At 39.5% G+C, this 16,221-nt stretch overlaps 1 protein-coding gene and 1 pseudogene across 1 annotated transcript in view; both read right to left on the bottom strand.

The window, feature by feature from the left end:
- LOC124794802 (transmembrane protein 245) overlaps positions 1 to 16,221 on the bottom strand; it is a 248,886-nt gene that overhangs the window by 131,019 nt on the left and 101,646 nt on the right. The window contains exon 8 of the mRNA XM_047258459.1: positions 1,387 to 1,582. Within this exon, the coding sequence (XP_047114415.1) occupies positions 1,387 to 1,582 (196 nt within the window). The remainder of the gene's footprint in view (positions 1 to 1,386; positions 1,583 to 16,221) is intronic.
- On the bottom strand, positions 6,694 to 6,819 carry LOC124796949 (annotated as a pseudogene).

The following is a 16,221-nucleotide window of genomic DNA, read 5'->3' as shown; positions in this document are numbered from 1 at the left end:
TGTATTCTGGATAGGACACCTTCATTTTTGAGCTGTCTACTGACTTGGGTCACCTCACTGGGAGCTTCATCCACTGTATCAAAACATTTACTACAGAGTGATTTACTTTGGGAAACAAATCAAAATCTGGTGGGCTCATATATTGACTGTATGGAGGGTGGGGAAGTATTTCTCGTTTATATTTGTCACGCTTTTCTCTCATTGGTAGACCAATAGGCGGTCTTGCATTATCTTGCAAAATGGAAATATCAGCTGCTAGTATGTCGGGCTTTCTTTGACGAATTTTTGGGTGCAAAACATTTTGCAGAACAGTTTGCGGTATGCGCCTGTTGTAGATGTCCCCTAGGGTCTCTATTTGTAGTTGTTCTTGCATTATCGTGCAAAATGGAAACATCAGCTGCCAGTATGTCGGGCTTTCTTTGACGAATTTTTTGGTGCAAAACATTTTGCAGAACAGTTTGCGGTATGCGCCTGTTGTAGATGTCCCCTAGGGTCTCTATTTGTAGCTGTGACACCATTCATGTCTTATGCAAAGATCATCAGTTTCACCTTTGCTTGTTGGCAAAAGAAGTTTTCCAGGTGTGGAGAGTCGGAATTTTTCCATTGTGACAACTACCGACAGTTCAGTTCCGACTCAAAATCTTGCACCCAGTTTTCATGAAGTGCAACAATCCTTTTCAGAAATGTTCTCTTTCTGTTCAATAACATTGAAGCTATTCTTCTGTGATCCTTTTGCAACTTGCTTCCTGCTCTTCACTCAGATCTTGCAGAACCCATCTGGTAGCAACTTTTCTCATCTTTAACTTTTCAGCCTTCATTCTGTCAGCTGAAGCGACAGACATTCTGGTCCCAAACACAATTTCCTCATGTGTTTTTCACCAATCCTCTCTCAAACTGTCAGAGGTGTGTCTGTCCCAGCTGATGGCCTTCCACTTCTGGGGTTGTCCCCAGTGCTTAACCAAGCTTTGTCACAGAAACGAGCAGACCACCATGATACAGTGCTACAACCCACTACACTATTCCCACACACTTCTCTCAAAGCATTATAAATTTCTGTTGGGTTCTTTCCACATATGGATTCAATTTTAATGTAGGAACACTTGTCACTGTGCACATTCCGACCTGACTCGATTGCAGCTTCCATTTTAAAACTTGAATTACTCACATGAACCAGTAAACACATATCTGACAGTGACATGAATTTCAACTTCATTAAGCCACTGTGACAGTTGCGCATGCACAGTGTGCAGTGCTTTTGAAATGACCTCCGTATGTTAAATACTTTACAGTGTTGCTCTGGTAGAAAGCAACATCTAAACAAAATACCATGTGCAATGGAAAGGCTATTTAGTGAAGAAATAATATCAAGATAAACCACAACCATACCTGGAACCTTATGAACACTGTCCATCACACTTTCCCAAGACATGGTAATTGCCCCAGTTGACACAGTTGGCCCAACAAATGAAGCTTCTGTTCCAGAGCTCATCCATGCCTGGTATGTCCTGTCCCACAGTTCAAGAAACTGGCTTTCCAATTGGGCTTCTTTCTGGGGCTCCACATCCTTCAACCAGCCTTTGACCTAAAGCACAAAATGAAAGAAAAAGAATAAATGAAATGAATTTTATCAATATTGAATGTGTTGAAGTTTGTGATAGTTCCTTTATAAGGTGAACAATGAGGTCCGGCTCCACTCAAGAGTTGAAGGTAATTTATTTAAAACAAGACCTGTTTCGGGCTTGTGCCTAGTTTGAGATGATTATACTCATGTTCATGTTCCCAGATTCAGTGATTTCAATGTTCCTGGAGTATCATAATTGTAAGTGCACATTTGCCACCCCTCCCCCCTTAAAAATGAGTTTATAAAAAAAAAATTGCAATTATGATTTGGACACTCCAGCTACATTGAGCTCAAACACTGACTGTGGAAAAATGAAAACTAATGTATAATCACCTGAAGATGGGCACAAACCCAGAACTGGCCACATTTTAAATAAATCATCTTCAAAAATGGCTCTGAGCACTATGGGACTTAACATCTGAGGTCATCAGTCCCCTAGAACTTAGAACTACTTAAACCTAATTAACCTAAGGACATCACACACATGCATGCCCGAGGCAGGATTCGAACCTGCGACCGTAGCAGTCGCGCTAATCATCTTCATCTGTGATTGGTAGCAGATCTTATTCTACACCCAATAAATAAAATTTAATTATTATTTTTTTTATTTTTTTTTTTTTTTTGCTACCAACATTTGGTACAGGTCTTGAAGGTTGCCTCTCTTTACTTAACAGTCCTGTAACAAACTATCTTCACTGCTTTTCTGTTTCAAAATTCCAACAGTTTTAAAGCTTATATGCGTTTCTGGATATGATTCAGTCCTGCAATGGACCATTCTGCATTCTAAGCAGAATCAATCTCTTTCTTCACCATCTGGTGTCACGTATCATGCAGAAAAAATCATCTGTCCCTTATGTTCAATCCACTAAGCTACTTACACACTGTCAACAAGCAACAGTTGACAGTGGCTACCTCCAAATTGTTGTCCTCCCATAGTTCCCCAAGCACTCTCATGCAAATATAGCATATAGCCCAGCTATCTTTCAACCTCTTGGCCTCATCCAACAGCATACCTTCCCACCAAATACACTAGCTGATCAAATGTATCCAGAAATTTACTAGAGACATTAATATGGGGTATCTCCACCCTTCACCTTTATGACAGCTTGAAGTCTGCTGGTCACAATTTCAGTCAGGTTTTTCAGTGTCTGTGGAGGAGTAGCACCCCATTCTTCCTCAAGTACCGAGACCAGAGAAGGTAATGATGATGGACACTAGGGTGTAGAGCGAAGTCAATGTTTTACTCATCCCTAAGGTGTCTAATTGAGTTCAGGCCAGGACTCTGGGCAGAACAGTATATTTCAGGAAAGTTACTGTCCACAAACCGTTGCCTCACAGATGCTGCTTTACGACAGCGAGCATCAGTCAACATCTTCAAACAGTTTCTCTACTGTACACAGTACAAAATGCTGTGAAGTGTGTTCACATCCTTCTGTATTTAGTGTTTTCTTTAGCACAATAAGTGGACCACACCCTACCCACGAAACATACCCCTATAACACAACACCACCTTCTCCCTTCACTGTTGGCACTACACATGATGGCAGGTAATATTCTCCAGGCATTCATCACACCCAAATCCTTCCATCAGATGATAACTCGCTAGCTGGACAGCTGCTACTACTCTGGAATCACAACTAATTCCTTCCACTGGTTTTGTGTGATTTTCTCCAACCACCCTCCGGAATGCCTCACAGTCTCTGTCAGCCAGTACACGTGGTCTGCCTGGTCTTGGTTTAATTGTGGCTACCCCTTCACATTTCCACTTCACAATCACATTAGTCAACACTCGAAAGGCTGAAATGTACCTGATGGATTTGTTACTCAGGTGATCAGTCCACATTGAAGATGCCAAGCTCTTCTATGAGACCCATTCTGCTGTTACTGCTTCTCCACTGATGACACAATATTCCCCACCTCCTTTTATTTTGGCACGTCTGCCTCTTGTGACATCTAGTGGTCACTTCCATATCACATAGGGTTGTCTGGCTACATTTGATCAGATGGCTACTAACATTCATCACACTACATATCAAGTCTTGTATTTCTTTCTCATTAAACTAGACCCTACCTCTGCTTTCTTATGACTAAGTGATTTTATTATGAGAAACTGAGAAAGTATCTTCTTCTTCTTTTCCTAATGCCTTTATCCTGCATCTGTGCAGGGTCGGTATGGTTAGAGACAGATTTGGCAAGGTTAATGTTAAGGAGTGACCGGTTGCCCTTCTGCTGCCACCCCGTACCCTTTATTATAAGGAATACAATGAGATTAGTATTGCCATGCAAACACCCAATTTCTGGGCAATATGATTAAGGAGCCTATCAAAATGAAGACCTAATAAACAAACAAAGAGGCTTCAATTTAAACAAAGTTTTCACTCCAGCACTCAGTTGACTAAAAAGTTGGAAACATTGAGAGCATGAGCATTCCACAGAGTATCAGTGAGGGCGCTGAAAAGAAACACAGTGTAAAAGGGCATTGTGAGCATTCCAAGCTGAAATCACAATAAGATATAAGTAGCAGCACGAGACCAAAAACAGTTCACAATCTTGTTGGAATCCACACAGCGAGGACACAGAACAGCACAACTCTTAGCACCTGAAGATGACGTCTGGGTGTCACCAAAACATTGTGCCTGACATGGAAACAAAACTCAGCTGTACACATGGAGGTAATCAATGATGCCAAGAAAACCTAACAAATCATAGACATTTTCATCTTTCACAAACACAAAAAACTTGACATTCCTGCTAACTTATTTTTGTTGTCATTTACATCGTCTGAGAACATCTCTTTGTTTGGTTTGTCAACATCTGAAGCTTGTAATGTTCCCTACACTGAGTATGTATACTTCTCAAAGCACTGACTTTCAGGTGAGCGACATGTATTGAATATTACTTAGTTCACTGTAGTTCTGGCCGTGTGAATTTTATGACTACTTCTTTGCCTGATATTGATATCTGGAATAACGCTGGAGGTCATATTGCTTAACACAGAATCAAATTCTTTGAAATAAATACAGAGAGTTTCTTCAGACACATCTGCAATGTACTCTTCAAAAAAAGCACAGTCCAATTTTCATAATAAATCTTTTGTACTGCAAGAACATTACATGAACTTCTCTGTACAGATCTGACATATGAATGACATGAATCAAAATTACTATCTTCTGCTGTTTCTTTTCAAATCGTTCCCATCATTATTAGGCTGGGATACTTAGTCCAGGCTTGCCACGCAACTCCAAACTGGGTCGATGGTGCACAGAGCACGCACATAAAAGATCGCCTTCCCACCTTGTACATACACAGAGTCCCTTGCCATACTCATCAAATGCAGAATACATAACACAATAGTTACATTCTCCTAGATCCTAATTCATTATAACCTTTTATTGTTCACAAGCATCATCCACCGAAAAGTTAGATGTAGGGTACTGTATCGCTCTTCCGGAATGATATGTAACATCACAGGCTTCCTACTCAAATACCTATGGCATGTATTAAAGGCACAATTTTCTGGGTAAGTTCATTCCAGTACCCTGTATAACTGATGAGGAATGGTACTGTCTCACCCTACATTAACACTACCCATACACAGACTGTTAACTGGTGAAATTTCATCAACCAATACCCATATGGAATCAGATCTACATTTTCTCTCCTCCTCAGTTAACGAGGGCTACCTGGAAAGTAATCTCTGCTTGGGGAGATAGCTACATTGACACACACAGTAGGTCAATGTGCTTACATTAGCTGTAACAAGAATGTAACAATTCTTCTCATTCACCTACAGTAGCTGTACAAAATGAGACTTGAAACTGAAAATCTCAACTGAGATGCCTTCAGTAATGCAAATGTTGTGCAAAACTTCTCAAAGTTGTTGACATTCACCATGATATACTGCTTGATAAGAAATTGAAGAACCCAAAAGAAATAGTTGGATGTCAATGTGAACGTGTACGAACTACCAGTGGGTACGTAAACTATTATGAGCCAAAAATGAGTTTAATATTCTGGTCCTGTGATGCAGGATGTATCAGATATTAAGCTGATAAGGACAGATTTTTTAGGCTTGAGGTAATACTTAGAAGTGGGAAGGAACACAAGCTAGGTTACACTTCAGGTATAGATCAAGCCAGAGTACCAGTTTGGTGGCCGTAGCGCGCTTTCAGATTGGCCAGGGAGTCATAACGCACCAGCTCATACCGGACCAATAATAGAGCTGGTGTAAGAATTATCTTAGCAAGAAAATAGGATATCTTTGGTTGATGTGTAGTGCAGTGGCACAGTCCAGCCAAGATAAAAGAGGCAAATGCTAAGTTAACCCTGGAATTCCACGAAGAGCCATAAAGGTTTTTCCAAAGACGGCCAGAGTTCGACAGACAACTTTCGCGTAGGAAGGGCTACCGCAGCCGTCACCCTTTGAAAAAAGAAGGGTCTGAAGAATCATATGTCACATTTTAGTGTGGGACAGCACTGTAGCTTACAAGCGATTATGCTGATAAAAACAGATTTTTTAGTCATTGAGGTAATACTTGGAAAGGAACTTGGGAAAGGTTCACATTCGGTAAGGATTGGAAACAGCCGCGAAGGTGTTGTTCAACGGCGCCTGCCATAACCGGAGCATCACACTTTGGGCGGACGTAACTAAGAATTATCTCAAGAATATAAGATCTTGGTGTGACCCAGAGATGTGTTCTGGCCAAGATGAAAAGTGTCATAATCTTGTGTTAAGCCCCGGTGGAAACCCAGACGTAGCTGGCCGGGGGAAAAAAGGAAAGCGAGCAGAGTGGAAGGCTCATATGTCGCTACCACTGTGCCGCCGGTGTCTACAGCAAGGCTGGACACACACGAGACCGGTCTGCATCTGCCTCGCTCCAGATCGCCACCGCTCGATCGAGCAGGGAGCAGATGGGGCCTGAGCATCTCGCAACCCTCAGTCAAAATCGGGAGAAAAAGAGGGTGAAGTACTCAATGCAGGGCGGGTCCGGCAGTAACACCAGCAGTTGCTGCCCTCACAGCAAGGCCGGCCACGTTCCGGAGCCGCCGCTGCAGCTTCGTCATAATCGGGCATTGGGAGACCAATGACTAAAGAAAATACATCGCATATCAGTGTGTTTTGTATCCGACCTTGCCAGCATTAAGCTGATAAGAACAGATACTACACTTTGACCTTAGCCAAAAGACCGCGAACACGTGGTAATGCTGCTCGGGTGAGACAATGTTATCAGCATCTGACACAGTTTTAATGGATCCTCATTGCTTATTATCTTTAAAAGATAACTTATGTTTGTTAAAGTGATGGGTGATTTTATTTGTGTAAAAATTAAAATCTTCTCTCTGAGTATTTGCAGAATTAATGTCAGATAGAGATTTTCTCGTTGGCAGCCATTCCTTCCTGGAATATTATATGGCCACAGTGGCCAGTTATTCCAAGCAAAACTATGTCATTGCTCACAATAAGTTATTACTACTATTCTTATTTTCCAGAATTTCTGCATGTTTTAAGCGCACCAGACTGCAAATAGCCAAATACGTTCCAGCACTGACGCAACTAAAATTTTTATCTTTTATCAAAAGTAATAAATGTTCTCTTTAGCTTTAAGCAAAAGCTACATTACACCGGCAACAAACATAAAGACCATATTTTCCTTGTAAACAAGAGAACATCTTGCACTTGGCTGAAAAACTGCTTTTATGTGAAGATGGCAACATCTCACTTAGATCATTCCTAGCTATTCTTTTGAAAATCCCTGCTGTGAGACAAGCAATATTGCATTATTAGGAATTCATATAACAGTGTTGTAATTCTATCTCTCTTATAACTATGCAGGCATAAACTACTGGCACTTTGTGTATAAAAGCCCACATCTGCAAATAATGTTTAACTGTACAACAAATATCACTTCATATTATTACATTAGTAAAATCCTTTTTAGAATTAAATTGCCACCTACAATATGGGCCTCCATTTTACAATATTTGTATTTGGTTAAGTTAAATGTATATATATGTAGCTGTCTTTAAGGCTCAAAGCTATAATTGTGAGACTTTTTGTTGTGCCTATCTGCGACTCAGCATTTCCACTATATGGTCTGTAGCAACTTTTCTTCTCATAATATTGTTACATTCCATCCTGGATTTTCCATTGTTTGATAGCTGTCTTTTTTTTCATATTAATACAAGTGTAATTTTTCTTTCATATATATACCGATGAAAAATATACCGAGGGAGAAACATAATATATGAGAATTATCCAGAAACAACAGTTATAATAACTATATGACAAGAATAGATCCAGAGTCTACAAAAGGTAAGGAACTGTGTGCATGTCGTGTGTTTTCAGGTCGCACATCAGTGAGCCTGCAGGACATCCTGCTAGTTATCGATTTGTGTTAAGATTTTACAAACAACTGATGATATAGCTGCACCTAGGTATCAGCTGCTACGTAATTGTCAACTGTTAGGAATAATTTTCTGCTGACACCTGGGCAATTTTTCTGTGTATTTGTGTGTCTTCACATTTAAGCTGTGCATCACTGTGTGTTCGTGTGTACTGTGTTACATTAGTACAGTGAAATGGTTAGCACAAAATGGGAAGATAAAGCGTATGCAGAAGTAATTCCAAGTACAGAATCCCAAGACTGTATATGATGGGATGAATTCTGAATCCTATATACAAGAAACAAAAAATACATAGTATATCTTTAGTCACACTGGATTCTTAACAGTGAAAGTGTACCTACGGTGTTACATTGCAGTAATGTGGTAGACATTATGAGGCAGGGGCAGCAACAAGTGATCCCTTGCCAATAATAAAACCAGAAAATGATTTAGTCAACATGCTGGAATTGTGTGAGAAGGAACAAGAGGAATGATAGGCAATAAGCGAAAAGCAATTTTTTGCCAATTCTGAAAAACAGTGAGAGGAAAACAAAATGTTTTAGACAAGGAATGAGAGGAAAGATAGGCAATCAGAGAAAGGCAACTTCTCACAAATTTTTGAAAACAATGAAAATAAAAACAAGATTTTTAGAGGTGGAGTGAGAGCAAAAACAAATTCTTAGGGAGAAAGAGGTGATATGACTGTTCAACGAAGCTTTAGCTAGTTGTGACGAAGTACGATTTACAAGGTAAAATCATCACATACTTGATACTTGCGGCAGCTCTTGCTGAAAGTATCAGGGAAGATCTAGCTAGTATTCCTAGCGAGATCAGTGTTTTGCAAACTAGTTGCAAAGATTTACCACAGACTGTGGATCAGCTGAGTGCAGATGTCAGAAACATTTCTGGATGAGATTAAAAAGGTATGAGAGAAATCATTAAGGAGGAGGTGCAGCTATCAAAGCACCCTTTGGCAAGAGCGAGACCTGCCAAGGTTTGCAAAACAAGTTTTCAGCATAGCAAAAATGGGACAGAAGTAATGTCAGATAACCTGAATGTTTGAGCAAATGAATGTATCTCATCCTGTATTACAGAAAGGGAACAATATTTGCCACAATCAAGATTCGAATCCATGTTTCATGGAGACGAGGGCCAAGTTAGCCCACATTTGCCAAAAGTGAGCAGAGTATGACTGGAACACAACCAGCCATGCCAATATTGACCAGTCTAATGCAGGAAGAAAGCTTAATGAAGTACCAGCAGTTTCAGATGTTTAACAAACATAAGAAAACAATTCATCCTGTAGTTTTTATTAGGAGCTTTAATAGTGTTTTGCCTCAGTTGTGGACCGAGTGGCAATAGATTCAATTCGTAATTTCACACATAATGGGAGATGCCACATTGCAGGTACTCCATGTTGCTGAAAGTTGTTAACACCTTTGCAGAATTTGAAAAGTGGTTTTAGGGTGTTTCTTGTCAAGTTCTATGGAAGAGCAGTTAAGGAAACTTGTATGTAGCCCAGAGATATGTAACCCTAAGCAGGAGAATCTTAGAAAATAATACTTGAATGTGACATGACACAGGGACAAGCTGATATCACACAGGGATGTTTTACGAATACTAAAGCATGCATACCAGTCTCTACTGGAGATAAACTAGTTCAGGTGCCCGATACAGATTTGGAACATTTTCTTTCTGTTGTCAGTTCATTAGACGTCACACAGGAGGACGTGAAGAATTCGAGAGAGAATAATGTGGCACATCATAATAAAGGAGAGAGTGGCAGGAACCACAACAACCATCAAGGTGATAGTAATAAAAGGGAAAGGGTTTCAGACCGAGTAGAAATGGTAACAAAAATAATGGCTACTATAACCAAGATTCAAATATCAGTACAAACAGTAAGGGTAGGTCACAGTTTGGTAGTCCCAACAATGGCACCTACCAGAATAACTACAACAATTCTAATACCAAAAAATGAAATGACAATAGCTTTAATTTAAACAGAAATAATAACTTGTGACCCTCTACCGGGTCTAGGTCGAGCCCCGGATCCACTGGCTGGAACCCTGATTCGGGGCAACAACCTCAGAAAGAACCATTACATCAAGTTATGTGATTCCTATGCCTGATGCAGGAAATCAGTCGCACTGGCAGCCTTTGCACCAAAATACTCAAAATCAAACACCGCAACATAGTGTACATCTTGTGGAGATGACTGATAACATTCAGAGTAAACCTTCACAAATATGTAATTATGACAACCCTATAAGTCTTTGGCAGGCAGTCTCGGCACAGGGCGAAGGCACACAGCACAGTGTTCTGAACACGCTAAGGTATAACGACAGGCAAGACCTCAGACAGAAACTGTTTGATGCAACCTGTAATTATCAGAAGGAAAGTGTAAAGAAAGTCCAAGCTGCTGCAGTATAAATTTCATTCAATTACAACTGGTAATCGATACCGCAGCATTGGTTAAAGTTAAGGATAGCAATTTCTTTAGACGTGTGAATCACATTAAAAGGCTACCCATGTTACCAGTGCAAAACTGTAAAGGAGTTGGAGCCTTCTGTGCAACAGGTCAAATAATTAAGCACCAAGTGGAGGCCAATGTGGTATTCGGAAAAGGTACAACAGTATGCACTTTTCCATTGGTAAATAAATTACACAGAGGAACAAAAAAAATTTTTTTTACGTAAGAAGTTTCTGGAGTCTATTTAGATACATTTGATGACAAAGTACTTAGCCTATAAATTATTTTGCTTGAATAAACTCTAGTTCTCATGATAAACTGTTCTATAAAAAATACACCTTTTTTTCTGATCTACCCTTATTACCGTGTCTTTTTTGAAGTAAGGTAACTATACTGTGTGACTCAACATAGCCTAGTGCCTTTGTATTGGTAACTATGAGAGGAATCGAACAGATGGCACCTTGTGTGCATTTGGCAATCTATGTTAACTATCTCTGCTTTTTACAGAGAGCGCCGTAACTATCAGCCATTTCACAGGTGGGCTTCTACTGTTTACTGTTCAGTCATTCTTATGTGCAGGTAAGCTTCTTGTGTAAATCATTTGTTAAAATTTTTCTACAATCGTGATACTGTCCTGTTTGGGCGTTTTTGTTACAGAAAGTATGAGTTCTTCACGGAAGTCTTGTGTTAATAATCCTGACCATTTCTGCTACGTACATGGTAAATATTGTCAAGAGAAGCAATGACGGAATATAAATGATTTTGTAAAATAAAGCTATCAGGCATATTTTGGTAAACAATTTAGATATTTTGGAAAACAACCTGGACAACAAGATAAATGTTGGGCCCCACACAATGTTTGTAAAACTTGTGTGGAGCCACTTCAATATTGGAGTCATGGATGTGAAAAGGGCTTCTGTTTGGAATACCGATGATATGGACAGAGCCAAGAAACCACCTCGATGATTGCTGCTTTCATGTTGTTAATGTAAAAGATATGAGTTGATGCAAGAAGCACTCTTGGGTTTACCCAAATATAGAATCTGCTAGGCCACCAATCTTGCACTGAGAAGATTTTCCAATACGAATATTTACTTCCTTATCAGGCAACTGCTGTGATGATGTCAAAATGTTAGAGTGTCAGAATAAAAGCAATAGTGGAAGTGAATTCAAAGAATGTGGTCCAGCACTTCAAGGATTTTCTCAGGGTCAGCTAAACAATTTTATTTGAGATTTAAATTTATCTAAGAAATCAGCTGATGTTCATATGACAAGACTAAAAGAAAAACATTGCCTTCAGCCTTGTGTATCAATAACATCTTATTGAACTAGAGAATGCAATATTCTCCCACATTTTGATGAAATATACTGTAGTAGTGTTTCTGGGCTTTTAAATTTAATGGGTCTTCAAGCAAACAATCCAAGAGACTAGTGACTCAGATAGCACAATGGAAAAAAAAAATGTTTTAAATGTGCGTTACTGTGTACATCAAAATGTTAAACTTGTTCTAGAGAAAAGTTCATTTCATCAACATCAGTGGTCAGTTTGCGTAGATTTAAAATTTGTGAATTTCTTATTGGGTCAGCAAAATGGATACACTAAATATTCCTGTTTTCTTTGTCTGTGGAACAGTCGTGCGAAAAATGAACATTGTTGCAGCAAAGACTGGCCACTGAGAATGAACTTGACTATAGGAAAAGATAACATCATCCATTAACTATTGGTCAGTCAGGAAAAAATCATTCCTCTGCCACTACATATTAAACTTGGGTTTATAAAACAGTTTGTTAAAGCTTTAGATATGAATGGCAATTGCTTCAAATATATTTGTCAATCATTTCCCTGTCTATAGAAAAGTTAAAAGTAAACATTTTTGATGGGCCACGATCTGTACTCTTCCAAACATTGATGTGTTCACAAACCATGTGACTCAAGTTGAATTGGAAGCATGAACAAGCATCATGTCAGTTGTCAAAATTTTTTGTGGAATCACAAAGCTGAAGAATATTCCGAAATAGTGTAAAAAATGCTCCACAATTTCCCAAAACTAGGAGCTAATATGAGTGGCAAATTGCAATTTTTGCACAGTCATTTAGATAAATTTCCTGACAACTTGGACGATTACAGCAAAGAACAATGGGAACATATCCACCAGGATTTCAAGATAGGGACTGTCCGGACCAAAAACACTGAAGAAAATCCCATACAAAATGTTTTTCTTACTTCTTATTGATATGTTGCTATTGTTACAATTAATTTTATTATTCTTCATGTCATTTATAGCAATTTGTTTGTTTGAATTCATCTGATAACCTTAAAATAAATGCTTTAAAATATTCTCCTCTTTTTTTAATTTAATTTCCATTACAAATGGATTGCCTTTATCTCAAAAGTAGAGTCAATTCAACAATTTTTTTTTCTTTTTTTTTCTTTTTTGTATTCATTAGACCAAAATTACCTGAAATTGATTTACAAATCCTGTGGCACAGAATCAGTTTTACCCTGTGTTATCAGTCCCAGTTATCCTGGGATGGGATATTATGTGCATGAGGGATGCATGTGGGCTTTTCAGCCTGATAGACCAGGGAAAAAAATTAGCACTGGAGGCAGTTAAAACCATATACACTCATTGCAAGTTTTGTCATGCATTTTGAGTATGGTGTATCCAACTGAATATATTATGAATAGGCAATAATCAATCTAAGATGGGTTATTGTGAGATTGAAATGAATCACATTCAAGATACACTGGAAACTGCCAATTTGATTGAATCCAAAGTATCTGAATTTGACTATCGAAGTCCAGCACAGCAGCAAGAACTTTCACAGCTGTTGCACCAACATGAAGCCGTTTTTTCAGAAAAACCTGGTGTTATCCTTGGATGCATATATGACAATATATGACACGCATGTTTATGAGCATCAGACCTACTGTTGTGCTGCCCACTCAGTGCAGTGGACCCAAAAAGAAATTGTCATTAGGAAGAGAAGACAGCTATTGGCTTGAGATGTAACAGAATCATCATTCTCACCTTACAGCAGTCCATCTGTGGCTATTACAAAAGTAGATTGAAGCATTCACCTAGTACTTGACACAGGGACATAAAAAAAGTCATTATCCCAGTTCAGACTAGAGCGGAAAACTTAGAAGAACAGATTCAAAAGTTTTAGAGAATGAAATACCTTACATCGACCGACATGCATTCATCCCACAGGCAGATTTCACTGTCATAATCATTGAAAAAGTATACAGCTTTCATACTTGCTGGACATAGTTACCAGTTTAAGGTGTTACCTTTTGATCTGGGTGTATTTATTGCTGCACTTGACACCAGATTGGGGGTGAAACTTCTATAAAAGGCCCTAGTTAATTCAGAGATTCTGCAACACCAAGACATGAATAAGGATATATGTCTGGCAATGGATGCTGCAATCTGTGGCTTCGGGGCGATAACTTACTTATTGCCACACTACTTGGAAAAAGCATGTGGAAGTTGCTGAGAAGGTACTAATTATGTTTGTGAATGCTAGCATCACAATTAACTTAAAAAAGTCCAAGTTTGGACTTGCGCTCGAGCGAGTGTATACCTGTCCTTTTTTCCTCTCTAAGGTAAGTCTTTCCACTCCCGGGATTGGAATGACTCCTTACCCTCTCCCTTAAAACCCACATCCTTTTGTCTTTCCCTCTCCTTCCCTCTTTCCTGACGAAGCAACCGTTGGTTGCGAAAGCTTGAAATTCTGTGTGTGTGTTTGTGTGTTTTTTATTGTGTCTATCTACCAACACTTCCCCGTTTGGTAAATCATGGAATCTTTGTTTTTAATACATTTACATTATATTATTGACAACTGATTATTTTCATTGTTATGAAGGATTCTCCCTTTGGTGTACCTGTAATACCTGGGGGCATTTTGGTATGTGCACAGACAAGATAACCCAGTATTGTCATTACCCTAACCTGAAAAAGAAGGTACAAAGCTTACTAAGAATTTCTGTCATTTGCCAAAAGTCAAAGCCAATAAACATGTACAACAAAACTGAACAGCATCTAATATTGCTTTGGCTGTAACAGGACCCCTTTCACAACTGCCAGGGTGGAGGTGTTACACACTTAGTCACTATGTATGACATCTTTAGTAAATATTTAAAGACATACCCTATAAAATCTGCAATGTCCTACAAGCGCTAAGAAAACCCATTTCAATGCCTATTTCCACTATATCTGATAATGCTTCCTATTTTGTAAGTAGGAAGTGGAAATATTTCATGCGACTACAGGATATAAAGCATATTTTAATATCCCACTTCAGCTCAAGCAGTAATCAAATAAAGAGTATATCAAGAGCTGAATTGACTTATAAGAACTTATGCTCAGCCCAAACAAACCAAATGGGTTGATTGCATCATTCTGTTTGAAACAATTTACAATAATCTGCCTCATACCTCAATACAAGTTTTACATCTTCAGACCTTATGCAGTGTGTATAAGCGAACAAGGAAAAAAAAAAATTCCCGGATTTCCCAGTTAAAGGTAAACTTTCTACTGGATGAGTTAAGTGGCATTATACTTTCCCTTGGAACTGTAAAACATATCAATCCTTTGAATGGTTATGGTTTTATACACCAGCATAGAATTTTCCGGCACTCTAGAAAACAAAACTCATGGGAAAAAAACACCTTTTGGAAAGATCTTTGCTGTGCAGCAACATATATGCTGCATATTTTCTGATTACAAAAGTATAAATTCGATTCCACCAAACATCACATGCTACTACAATGACATTTTCATTTTCACTCAGCAGCGGAGTGTGCGCTGATATGAAACTTCCTGGCAGATTAAAACTGTGTACCCGACTGAGACTCGAACTCGGGAACTTTGCCTTTCGCGGGCAAGTGCTCTACCATCTGAGCTACCGAAGCACAACTCACGACCGGTCCTCACAGCTTTGCTTCTGCCAGTATCTCGTCTCCTACCTTCCAAACTTCAGAAGCTCTCCTGCGAACCTTGCAGAACTAGCACTCCTGAAAGAAATGATACTGCGGAGACATGGCTTAGCCACAGCCTGGGGGATGTTTCCAGAATGAGATTTTCACTCTGCAGTGGAGTGTGCATTGATATGAAACTTCCTGGCAGATTAAAACTGTGTGCCCGACCGAGACTCGAACTCGGGACCTTTGTCTTTCGCGGGCAAGCGCTCTACCATCTGAGGTACCGAAGCATGACTCACAACTTTACTTCTGCCAGTATCTCGTCTCCTACCTTCCAAACTGTGAGGACTGGGCGTGAGTCGTGCTTCGGTAGCTCAGATGGTAGAGCACTTGCCCGCGAAAGGAAAAGTTCCCGTGTTCGAGTCTTGGTCGGGCACACAGTTTTAATCTGCCAGGAAGATTCGTATCAGTGCATACCCTGCTGCAGAGTGAAAATCTAATTCTACAAACACCTCCAGGCTGTGGCTAAGCCATGTCTCTGCAGTATCATTTCTTTCAGGAGTGCTAGTTCTGCAAGGTTCGCAGGAGAGCTTCTGTAATGTTTGGAAGGTAGGAGACGAGATACTGGCAGAAGTAAAGCTGTGAGAACTGGGCAGGAGTCGTGCATCGGTAGCTCAGATGGTAGAGCACTTGCCCGCGAAAGGCAAAGATCCTGAGTTCAAGTCTCGGTCGGGCACACAGTTTTAATCAGCCAGGAAGTTTCATATCAGCACACACACTGCTGCAGAGTGAACATCTCATTCTGGAAACATCCCC

This window comes from Schistocerca piceifrons, chromosome 4, assembly GCF_021461385.2.
Source record: "Schistocerca piceifrons isolate TAMUIC-IGC-003096 chromosome 4, iqSchPice1.1, whole genome shotgun sequence".
NCBI classification, from domain to species: domain Eukaryota; kingdom Metazoa; phylum Arthropoda; class Insecta; order Orthoptera; family Acrididae; genus Schistocerca; species Schistocerca piceifrons.
Note: the sequence above shows the minus strand (reverse complement) of the source record. Positions and strands in the feature narration are given on the sequence as shown.